Raw genomic sequence first — 12,353 nt, 5'->3', positions numbered from 1 at the left:
GACCGATACTTACTGAGGTCGGATTGTGGGCTTTGTGGGCTGATTGTGGGCTTTGAAGCCGGGCACCCCCTCTTTGGGGGGCCGAAACAGACAAACAGTTGCTCTGTTTTACGCCACATGGCAGCTCTGTGGACGTATGCGTCCAGCGCTCTAACTGGACACATACAATTATACTTCCTATGGTAGGCCTCCATGAATGGAGGAGGATAAAACGCCTGAAGCGTAATCGCTGAGGTGCTAGGGACGGGGCCTTGGGAACATACCCATCTCTCGGGTAGAGAAATGCTTTGGCCATACCGGGAGCAAACTCAAAATGAGAGGGGGCCATCGAAAGGGCCTGCAGGTCCCCAACTCTCTTCAGAGAGGTAAGCGCTATCAGCAGCGCTGCCTTTATGGTAAGCAAGTGATCAGAGATCTCCTCTATGGGCTCAAATGGAGGCTTACAAAGGGCTTCTAGCACCACTGCCAGGTCCCACGTAGGGACCCTCGGTTTCACTCGAGGCCTCAGCCTGAGTGCACCGCGGAGGAAACGAATGACCAGGGGGTCTCTGCCCACTGAAAGGCCACCGTGAAGGGCGTGGAAGGCAGATATAGCCGCCACGTACACCTTCAGAGTGGAGTGAGCTAGCCCCGCGGAAAGACGAGTTTGTAGGAACTCCAGCACTGTACCAACCGGGCAGTGAACTGGGTCTAAGTTGTGTTCTTGACACCACAAAACAAACAGGTTCCACTTAAGGCCATACAGTTTCCTCGTAGAGGGAGCTCTGGATTGGAGAAGGGTCTCAACTACCTCGGTTGAGAGACCAGCTTCTATGAGTTGCGCCCCCTCAGGGGCCATACCCATAACTTCCACCTCTCCGGGTGGGGGTGGCATATCGCGCCCCCAGCCTGTGAGAGGAGGTCCCTCCTGACGGGGATCTCCCATGGAGATCCGTCGAGGAGGGAGATTAGGTCCGAGAACCATACTCGGGCCGGCCAGTACGGGGCTACTAGCAACAGCCGCACTTGATGCCGGCGTACCCTTTCCAGAACTCCCGGGAGCAGAGCGATCGGGGGAAAAGCGTACAGACGAAGCCTCGGCCACGTCTGTACCATGGCATCCAGTCCCAGAGGAGCTGGAGGAACTAGAGAGTACCAGAGGGGACATTGCGATGTCTCTTGAGTCGCAAAGAGGTCCACCTGAGCCTGGCCAAACACTATCCAGATCTGCTTCACTACTTGAGGGTGAAGCATCCATTCCCCGGGCCTCGGCCCCTGCCTCGACAGGACGCCTGCTCCCACATTCAGATGTCCAGGAATATGGACTGCTCTGAGACCACAGGAGGATCCGGTACGCCAGCTTGTATAAGGGGCGTGAGCGGATACCTCCTTGATGGTTTATATAATAAACTACCGCAGTGCTGTCTGTACGGACCAGCACGTGACGGTTTCTCAGGTCTGGAAGGAAACTCTTCAGGGCCTGGAATACGGCCAGCATCTCTAGGCAGTTTATGTGCCAGGAGAGATGGTGATCGCTCCACAGGCCTTGGGCTGAGCGGCCACTCATGACCACTCCCCATCCGGTAAGGGAGGCATCTGTCGCTAGCGTGACGCGGCGACAAGGAGCTCCCAGAAACGGACCCTGAGAGAGGAACCAGGGTTTTTTCCACATGGCCAAGGCACGTAGGCAGCGCCGCGTGACCTTGATCTTGCGGAATGGGTTTCCCCTCGGGGAGAACCCCCTGGTCTTGAGCCACCACTGCAGTGGTCCCATGTACAGCAGACCAAAAGGTATCACGTTGGATGCTGCTGCCATAAGACCTAACAATACTTGGAACTGTTTGACAGTGAGTGACAGGCCTAGCTTGACCGCATTTACTGCAGTAAGGATCGACTCGATCCGAGCAGGTGACATTCGTGCCTGCATCGTGGTCGAATCCCAAACTACACCTAGATAAGTGGTCTTCTGTAATGGAGAGAGCACACTTTTCTTGGCATTGAGTCTCAACCCCAACTCTTTCATGTGAGCGAGAACAACACCTTGATGTTGAACCGCTAACTGTTCCGAACTGGCCAGGATCAGCCAGTGGTCTATATAGTTTAGTATGCGGATGCCCTGGAGTCGCAGAGGAGCCAGAGCAGCATCCACACACTTCGTAAAAGTTCGGGGTGAGAGAGCTAGGCCGAAAGGAAGCACTCTGTATTGGTAAACTTTGCCCCTGAAAGCGAACCTGAGAAACTTCCTGTGTTGTGGAAGGATAGAGACGTGAAAGTATGCGTCTTTTAGATCTATCGTGACAAACCAGTCCTCGGACTTGATCTGAGACACGACCTGTTTGACAGTCAGCATTTTGAACTTCAGTTTTCTGACTTAGCGGTTCAACTGCCTGAGATCTAAAATGGGCCGAAGCCCTCCATCCTTATTGGGAACAATGAAGTACCGGCTGTAGAACCCGGACTCTCTGTACTGTGGAGGGACCACCTCGATGGCCTCCTTCCTCAGGAGAGTTTCGACTTCCTGTTCCATTACCAGACCCTGCTCGGGGTTCACCAGAGTTGGAAATACCCCGCTGAAAGGTGGCGGCTTGGCGCCGAATTGAATGCAATAACCTTCTCGACAGTGCGCAGGACCCACGTAGAAATATTTGGCAGTAGTTTTCACGCTGCCAGAAATTCTACTAAGGGAACCAGCCTCTCGAGGAACTAATTCGGTGACCTGTAACAGCGTACTGGCAGGATGCACCTGAACTAGTTTCTCTGAGGACCCCCGTAGGGGTTGCGAACTCTCCAGGTCCGCTACGTTTCCGGGCGGAAGGGCTAGAGAATACTGTTCGCGGGAGATTGCCGCGCCCTGTAACACTGGCAGGGTTAGCTGACAAATTGGAGGACGACCCTCAGGTCAGGCCTCTTCTTAGAGGCCCCCGACTTAGAGCGTCGCCCGCCGCGACCATCAGGGCTGCCATGGACCGCCCAACAGCGCGGGCGGTCTCCCTGGTGGCGCGGAGAGTGAGATCTGCCGTGCGGCGCATGTCAGAGACATTTACTTCCTCGTCGTCACTTAACTCTTTTAGCAGGTCGGCTTGGTAGGCTTGTAGGACTGCCATGGTGTGAAGGCAAGCCCCAGCCTGACCTGCTGCCGTGTACGCCTTGCCCATCAAGCTAGATGTCACTTTAAGTGGCTTGGTGGGCAAGGACGGAGCCTTCAAGGACGATGCCGAACCGGGGGACAGCATCTGTTCCACCCGTGGCATCGCCTTATATCCACACTCCTCCGCGCCCCCCACATTCCCATAGTTCTCAGCGGGGTTAAAGAGGCGGAAGGAGTATGGCTTCTCCCACGATCTGGAAAGTTCTTTGTGCAGATCGGGGAAGAAGGGAAGGCTCCTTTTAGGGGGTGCTGACTTTGTCCGCAGGAAGCGTTCATCTAGACGGCTTCGCTGCGGCTCATGTGGGTGTGTTTCTGCGGGCCAAGCGATGTTCAGCTTAGATACCCGACCCAATCAGCACCTCCAAAAGCTCCTCATAGTGAGGCGGACGGGGGGGGGGGGGCGGTTGGGGTTCTTCAAGGCTCTCCACATCAACCTCCTCCGAGGAAGATAGAAGAAGCCCTGAAATCTTCTCTTCGGGGGAAGAAACCGCAGTGCGGGCTTCCACATCCAAGAGGAGATCGCTCGTTCCGCTGAGAGAGGGCGGAGATAGGGGTTCACCCGTCTCCATACCCTCCAGCAGATCGAGCTGCGAACCCCACGAGTGCAGCTGCCGCTCCGCCTCGGCGGAAGCGGGGCCAGACCCGCAGGGTGCGCTGGTGAAAGCCCCCTCCTCGAAGAGGGCTTTCCGGGAACGAAGCACCCGCAGTGGAAGACGCTCACACTGCGGACAGTCAGCCTTTTCGAGGGCTGACTGTGCGTGCTCCGCTCCCAAGCAGACAACACATAGACTGTGTGTGTCCCCACCAACAATAAAACATTGGCAGGGAGGAACACACCGTCTATGTGGTCGCTGAACCGCCACAACTTTCTTTCCCCTAGTTGCTTTCATATTGCTCAAATAAAATTGGTACAAACTGGCACCAAAAAACAGCAATATGAGACAGACACAAACACAGAGCGCTCTCGCTGAATGATAAAAGTTGCCGCTGGTTTCAAACGCACATGCTTTATACTTCCTGGTCACTGACGTCACCGCGCCTGTGACGTCACTCCCGTCGTCTATTGGTTGTTAGACATGACTCAGAGTGCTGCCCGCCAATGGCGTTCCCCATAGCGTTTCTGACGCGGCTCGAGTTCCTGGAAGGGAACTCACCTATATCTATATGTCTTTCACATATTTGTCTTGTAGAGAAAATAATACGATTTAATAATTACCATGCCTAGCTCGCAAAGTTTTATTTGGAAAATATGAATAGACTTGTATTTTAAATGTGAAGTCTGTCATATGTGAAAGCATTGTTCAAACACTGTTGTTTTCCCTTCCTAGAAATACTGAGGGGCGGAGTCAAGTTGGCCAGTAACAGTCATTTATGTAACGTGGAGACTATCCAGTGGACTGACATTTTGAAAATGAAGAGCGAGCTTAATTTCAAAGAGCCAGAAATAAGATTCACAAAACACTGTAGGTCCCTCAGGAGTTTGTAAATATATATTAAATGGTACTATTTACTTTAGCATTTTGAGTAATAGTATTCTACTTTATCTCCCACAGGTAAGAAGTGTGACACGAGCTGTTACAATGGTTCCTGTTGGGGCCCTGGCCCCCAAAACTGCCAAAAAAGTAAGTTGTCTTAAACTTAAAAGTGGCCGAATCCAATTTTATATCTTACTGAATTAGTGACAACATTCTATTGAAAAGTGTTTCATAAAATATAACGAAAGCAAAACATTGAAAATCTTTCAAAAGTTAGTGACTGGAAAAAACATACTGTATACAGTGCACTACTGTTCAAAGGTTTGCTGAAATCCTTATAAAATATTTTGATCAGTTTAAAGCTTTTGATCATTTTTGATATTTTTTATTAATATTAAACACCTGCAATTTTGAATGGTATTATACTATGTACAGTTGAGGTCAAAAGTTGACATACACCTTGCAGACTTATTTTTACCAAAATAAGAGGGATCATACACTTGAATCTTAATACTGTGTTGTTACCTGAATTCACAGCTTTTTTTTGGGGGGGGGGGGGGGGGTGATAGTTTATCCTTGTTTGTCCTGAATGGCTAAACTGTCTGCTGTTCTTTCAGGTCCCACAAATTCTTTGGTTTTTCAGCAGTTTTGTGTATTTAACCCATTTCCAACAATGACTGTATGATTTTGAGATCCATAATTTCACACTGAGGACAACTGAGGGACTCATATGAACTATTACAGGAGGTTCAAACACTCACTGACTTCCCAGAAGGAAAAAGATGCATTAAGAGCCAGGGGTGTAAACTTTTGAACAGAATGAAGATGTGTACATTTTTCTTAAAACTTAGTTTTTCTGACTAAGTTAAATTTACCCTGATCTTTAAATTCAAAAAGTCTTAATGCATTGTTTTTCCTTCTAGAGCATCAGTGAGCATTTGAACCTTCTGTAATAGTTACACCCCTGCATATGCTGGTTAGGTATGTTTTGGTGCTGGGATGCTGGTTTTAGCTGGTATATGCTGGTCCTTTGCTGGTTTATGCTGGTCCCTTGCTGGTTTTTGCTGGTTTATGCTGGTCATGTTGCTGGTTAATGCTGGTCCTTTGCTGGTTTATGCTGGTCCTTGACCAGCAAAGGACCAGCATAAACCAGCAAAGGACCAGCATAAACCAGCAAGGGACCAGCATAAACCAGCAAAGGACCAGCATAAACCAGCTAAAACCAGCATCCCAGCACCAAAACATACCTAACCAGCATATGCTGGTTTTTTCAGCAGGGACATGAGTCCCTCAGTTGTCATCAGTGTGAAAAGATGGATCTCAAAATCATATAGTCATTGTTGGAAAGTTTTTAAATCCACAAAAATGCTGAAAAATCCAAAGAATTTGTTCTGAAGAACAGCCAGTGGTTTTAACTGTTCGGGACAAACAAGGGACTCGTGAACAACTATCACTATCACTTGATTGTAAGAATCAAGTGTATGTAAACTTTTGCACAGGGTCATTTTTATAAATTAAACTATGATTTTATCTTGTGGACTATATGTAAACATCTTTTATGGGAAATATGTTATTCGAGGTCAGTCTTTTTTTGGTAAAATAGTTAACATTTTGCAGATTCTGCAAGGTGTATGTAAACTTCTGACCTCAACTGTAGAAACATACACACAAAAAACAAAACAATCAAACAAAACAACACTTTAAAGTGGCACACTTTAAATTTTTAATACAGTTTGATATGTAACCCTAGGTTAACATAAGCCTAGTTTCTAGCTCTTTGTTCTTATTGTTCATATTTAACCCTGAGTTAGTAATGCATAGTCCCACTGCAAAATGCACTTGAGTAACATTTTATTTCAGCTTTATGAGTAGTTTTTAATGTGCCTCTTTATGTATCTTATTGTAGTTTATTTAAGTTGATCCTTGGCTTATATTTCACAACTGATGAAAAAGCACTACTTGACCCCCAGAGGAATGTTTTGAAACCACTTCAGCAGAATATTGAATTGTTGTTGCTGTGCTCAACTGTAGCAAACACGGATAGTACTGTCAGGATCTGTGAAGTTTCTTCTCTCTCTGTATTTAGTGACTAAGGTGATCTGTGCGGAGCAGTGCTCGGGGAGGTGTAAGGGACCCAAACCCATTGACTGCTGTAATGAACATTGTGCTGCTGGCTGCACTGGACCCAAACCAACCGACTGCCTGGTGAGAACCGCACATATACAAATAAAGATTTGTTTCTTAACAATTCACTTGTTAGCCTTTTCATCTTTCAATACACACTGTTTAGATATAATTATGAGCTGAATTAGTTCAAGGTGACTAATGAGAACAATATGACTCTTGCCTCTTTGCTTGAATGTGTTAAAAGCTGTAACACTTATACTTACTTATTTTGATTAAATAACACAGTACAAGGCACGTCTGCAGTATTACAGTCAAACATTCATTAGCAATGAAGTGTAGCTGCAGTAAAAGTAACCTCAAGGGCAATGAAAATACTTTTGGACTAGTGCGCTCATGGGAAATGTTGTTTGTGTGTTCTGTAGGCCTGTAAGGACTTCAAGGATGAGGGGACATGTAAGGACGCATGTCCACGGCTCATGCTCTACGACCCCAACACCCACCAGCTCGCTCCCAACCCTGACGGGAAATACAGTTTTGGGGCAACGTGCATCAAGATATGCCCACGTGAGGCTCTTCCTACTTGAACACATGACTAGATTCTAATTATATGTTTTATGCGAATTCAAGCTATTACAGGGATAGTTCACAACAATATCGAATTTGTCATCATTTACTCACCCTTATTGTTGTTCCAAAGCTTTCTTCCTTCTTCTTTTGAACATAAAAGAAGATGTTCTGAAGAATATTGGTTACTAAACATTTGCTGGTAGCCATTGACTTCTTCAGTATTTTTTTCTATTGGTTATCAACATTCTTCAGAAAATCTTTCGTGTTCTACAGAAGAAAGAAATACAGGTTTGAGGTTTTGAGGGTGCACTGTTGCTTTAAATCTTGAATTCTTGCATTCTGGAGATTAATGTTTTAGGGAACCAGAGTTAAAATATAAATGACACATTCCTGGCAAAGAGAAATACTTTGGTGTGGATCGTGAGTCTTCAACTGTTGCTCAACTTTGGTTTTTGAATAACTGCTCAGAAATCAGCATAGCCATGACAGAATGATTTGGTGCAAACATTATTTTCTGTTGTGTTGTTGTGTTGTGTTGTTGCTTTGGTTGGTTGTGGTTAATGACTCTGGAGTGACTGCTGGTTTGATGTTTTTTTCCTCAGACAACTATGTCGTGACAGACCATGGGGCATGTGTAAGAACATGTAGTCCTGGCACCTATGAGGTAGATGAGGGTGGAGTTCGGAAATGTAAGAAGTGTGATGGCCTGTGTCCAAAAGGTACAGTTGAGACTGCTTGTCAGGTGTATGTTGTTACCAATCTATTCCTTAAAAAAACAGTGTTTGTTTATCTGTTTAGGCAAACAGTCTTGTTGTAGTTGCATTAAAATGTATTTTTATAGAATTATATATATATATATATATATATATACACACACACAAATTTAAAGGGGTCCTATTATGCTTTTTCACTTTTTGAATTTTAGTCAGTGTGTGGTGCGTTTGGGCATAAAAAAAACATCTACAAAGCTACAAATCTCAAAGTCCACTCTAAAGGGAGATATTTAGTTCCTTTTCAAGAACTACAACAGATGGCTCGTTTGGACTACACAGTATTGTTTTTTCGGATGTTATGATGTCACAAAACTCATTAGAATATTATTTAAATACGCCTAAAGAAATTCGAATCATTGGCAGGTGGAGAGGGACAAGGTGGGGGATTAGTTTAAATTTAGCAATGTAGCATGGACAGCCGCTTCTGGGATACTTTAGCTAGCCGCAGGGTGGCTGGTATAAACGCAAGCATTGACTAAAGTGTCTGCGAACTGCTCCGGTCGCCGTTCTGGAGCCGCGCCATTGACGTTGAAACAAATGCTGAGCTGTGGCTGATGTAAACACAAGCGTCAGAGCCACACCGTAGACGTGTGTGGTGTGTGGTAAAAGATTTATTCATCATGCAGTGTAGAAAGCTTCACTAGCTTTAGGCTGGTGCTGGTTTCAGGCATGTAAATAATTAAATAAATTAGCACAGTAATGATAATATCATGTATCAGCAATCAGCGATTATTTCAGATAAAACATACTCAACTGTTTTAAATGCTGATAATAATAATAATAATAATAATAATAATAATAATAATAAATATTGAACAGCAAATCAGCATATTAGAATGATTTCTGAAGGATCATGTAACACTGAAGACTGGAGTAATGATGCTAAAAATTTTGATTTGATCACAGGAATAAATTACATTTTAAAATATATTGAAATAGATAACAGTTATTTTAAGTAGTAAAAATATTTTACAATTTTACTGTTTTTGCTGTACTTTGGATCAAATTAATGCAGGCTTGGTGAGCAGAAGAGACGTCTTTAAAATACATAAAAAATTATATTTAATATATATTAAAATATATTTGTTATGTTCGCCTTTGTTTTCATAGTTGACAGACACAAATTTAGTTTTGCAGAAACATATGTACGTAGGATTAATTTGAATTTGTTTATAACTAATGTCATTTAAGGTTTGCCCCAAAGGTTTTTAAGGTCCTTCAAAGCTTCAAAATTCAGTCAAGTGTGACTTTTTACTGGTAGCATAAGAATTTTTTTTTAATTCTTTACCTAACAAACAAGTTACCGTTAATATTTAATGTGTTTGCTACCATCCCTCTAGTTTGCAATGGGCTGGGAATGGGGCCTCTGGCCAATGTCCTGTCAATCAATGCCAGCAACATTGATTCCTTTGAGAACTGCACAAAAATCAGCGGCGGTGTTGCAATTCTCACCACCACATTTAATGGGTGAGAAAGATGTTTCACACTCTCTGATAACACACATTGCTTAATACCATTCCATGTTGCTTAAAGACAATTATACTTTAAATATTTTCCATGTTTTAATTATTTAGATTTGTGTGATTGAGCTAAATCTTTTACAAACTCTTTGATATTATTTTTATTTTTATTATTTACAGTGACCAGCATACTAAAACTCCAGGACTGGACCCGGCCAAGCTCAATGTTTTCAAAACTGTAAAAGAAATCACTGGTAAGAATGCAGTGGTTTAATATTGGACATTGGTTAAAATGGTGTTTCATGTAGGGGACCTTTAGCCCCTCAGTGTTCGTAAACATTCCTGAAGATATTCCTCCTGTCCTAACTGTCCTAAAGGCTACCTAGTGATTCAGCAATGGCCGAAAGACATGCCGTCCCTCATAGCCTTTGAAAACCTTGAGGTCATCCGTGGACGTACAAAAAAGCAGTAAGTTAATAAAAAAAAAATACTGCAGTCTCAAATATGTCAGCAATCTCAGAATGTTAAAACATTACAATAAATTACTGTTTGAGTCTGTTTAATACATAAAGACACCCCGTCTCTTCCACCCACAGAGGTGCATTCAGCTTTGCTGTCACCCAGACTGAAATCACACATTTTGGACTGCGTTCTCTGAGGGAGATCAGTGACGGTGACGTCGTCGTCTCTCAGAATAAGCATCTCTGCTACACCAGCCATGACCACTGGAAACGCCTCTTCAAATCTACACAGCAGAGTGTCAGAATGTCAGGAAATGCTGATGCTGCCACCTGTGGTAATGCATTATCGCAATAAGACCTGTCAAATAATTTCAATTTACAGTTGAGATCAAAAGTTTATACCCCCCTTTCAGAATCTGCCAAATGTTAATTATTTTACCAAAATAATCGGGATCATACAAAATGCATGTTATTGTTTATTTGGTACTGACCTGAATAAGATGTTTCACATAAAATATGTTTACATATAGTCCACGAGTTACATATAGTTACACCCATATGCAACTATTACAGAAGGTTCTAACGCTCACTGATGCTCCATGGAGACAAACCATGCATTAAGAACCTTGAATTTTAAACTTTTTGAATTTGAAGATTTGAAATTTTTGAAAAAATATGATATTAAGGGCAAAAAAAGGGAAAATATATACATCCCCATTATATTCAAAAGTTTTCACCCCCGGCTCTCAATGCATGGTTTTTCCTTTTAGAGCATCAGTGAGCATTTGAACCTTTTGTAATTGTTACATATGGGTACCTCAATTGTCCTCAGTGTGAGAAGATCATACAGTCATTATTGGAAAGGGTTCAAATACATAAAAATGCTGTAAAACCAGCTGTGGATCATTCAGGTAACAACACAGTACTAAGTGTCATGTATCTGGTCTGTCTTCTCATCATGAACTCTTGCACACACATTCTGGACTGCAATCCCCACAAGCCACTGCTCTAATCACTGCATTCACCTGCTCTCACTTTACTGATTACTGGTCACAGCTGCACCTCATCACACTGTCTGCATTTAAGCCACTCACACACACAGCCACCTTGCGAAGTCTTATCGTTCCATATGGTCGTAATTCTAAGCGTTTCTCTCTGTGTTGGATTATCTGTGTATGACTCTGGACTGTGTACCCCGTTGACGCTTCCTGCCATTGCGACCATTGCCTGTCTATTGAACTGTTTCCCGGATTACCTACGTTGTTCCTGTTTTCTGGTGATTATTCATGCCTGTTGACTATTCTAAATAAATGCAGACAGTGTGATGAGGTGCAGCTGTGACCAGTAATCAGTAAAGTGAGAGCAGGTGAATGCAGTGATTAGAGCAGTGGCTTGTGGGGATTGCAGTCCAGAATGTGTGTGCAAGAGTTCATGATGAGAAGACAGACCAGATGCATGACACTAAGAATCTAGTGTATGTAAACTATGAACGGGGTAATTTGTATAAATTCAACTATTATTGTGGACTATAATTCTTGTGAAAATCTTATTCATGTCAGTGATAAATAAACAATAACATGCATTTTCTATGATCCCTCTTATTTTGGTAAAATAATTAACTTTTTGCAGATTCTGAAAGGGGGGTGTAAACTTTTAACCTCAACTGTAGTTCACCCAAAAACTTTTATTCTCCCATATGCCATATGTCTCTGTAAATGCTTCATAAAGTTTATATAACGTATGTGCTTTATTCCATGTAATCTTTTGTGGATAATAAGAGCACTTAATTGTATTGAGTGTGCACTTGTCGTGTACAAAAGCTACAAAAATGTCCTAAAATCAAACATTATTCACTATTAACTAAGAGTTTTCCCTGAATAAACTCATAATTTATTGCTTATTGATAGTAAGATATTTTTTGTAGTAGTTATATTTGTGTATTGGGTTAAGAGATATAGAATATGGTCATGCAGAATAAAGCATTAATATGTGCTTAATAAGTAGTAAACAGCCAATAAGCTAGTAATGTATATGTTGATAAGCAGCTAGTTAATAGTGAATAGTGTTTTCAAATCAAAAGTATTAAAGAAGGTTGATTTATAAGGTTGATCTGTCTTTTGTGTTGATATCTTTTCTGAATGTCTGTGTTACAGCGAATCAGAACAGCACATGTGATGAGATGTGCACAAATGATGGATGCTGGGGTCCTGGTCCCACTATGTGCTTCACCTGTAAGCATTATGCTCGTAAAAAACACTGTGTGGCTTCCTGCAACCTGCTGGCTGGGTGAGTGAGAGCTTTATTATGCCTTCTCAGTTTATCTATGTATCTGTTAAACTCAAAATAATAGCTCTGCATGTCCT

At 43.1% G+C, this 12,353-nt stretch overlaps 1 protein-coding gene across 1 annotated transcript in view; it reads left to right on the top strand.

Moving 5' to 3' along the window:
- egfra (epidermal growth factor receptor a (erythroblastic leukemia viral (v-erb-b) oncogene homolog, avian)) overlaps nt 1–12,353 on the top strand; it is a 99,004-nt gene that overhangs the window by 59,975 nt on the left and 26,676 nt on the right. Inside the window, exons 4-13 of the mRNA XM_073849794.1 lie at nt 4,456–4,590; nt 4,681–4,749; nt 6,689–6,807; nt 7,152–7,293; nt 7,899–8,015; nt 9,410–9,536; nt 9,710–9,783; nt 9,907–9,997; nt 10,126–10,325; nt 12,144–12,276. Of these exons, the coding sequence (XP_073705895.1) occupies nt 4,456–4,590; nt 4,681–4,749; nt 6,689–6,807; nt 7,152–7,293; nt 7,899–8,015; nt 9,410–9,536; nt 9,710–9,783; nt 9,907–9,997; nt 10,126–10,325; nt 12,144–12,276 (1,207 nt within the window). The remainder of the gene's footprint in view (nt 1–4,455; nt 4,591–4,680; nt 4,750–6,688; nt 6,808–7,151; nt 7,294–7,898; nt 8,016–9,409; nt 9,537–9,709; nt 9,784–9,906; nt 9,998–10,125; nt 10,326–12,143; nt 12,277–12,353) is intronic.

The sequence above is a fragment of the Garra rufa genome, chromosome 10 (assembly GCF_049309525.1).
Source record: "Garra rufa chromosome 10, GarRuf1.0, whole genome shotgun sequence".
NCBI lineage: Eukaryota > Metazoa > Chordata > Actinopteri > Cypriniformes > Cyprinidae > Garra > Garra rufa.
This window is presented reverse-complemented; position numbering and strand designations above follow the sequence as displayed.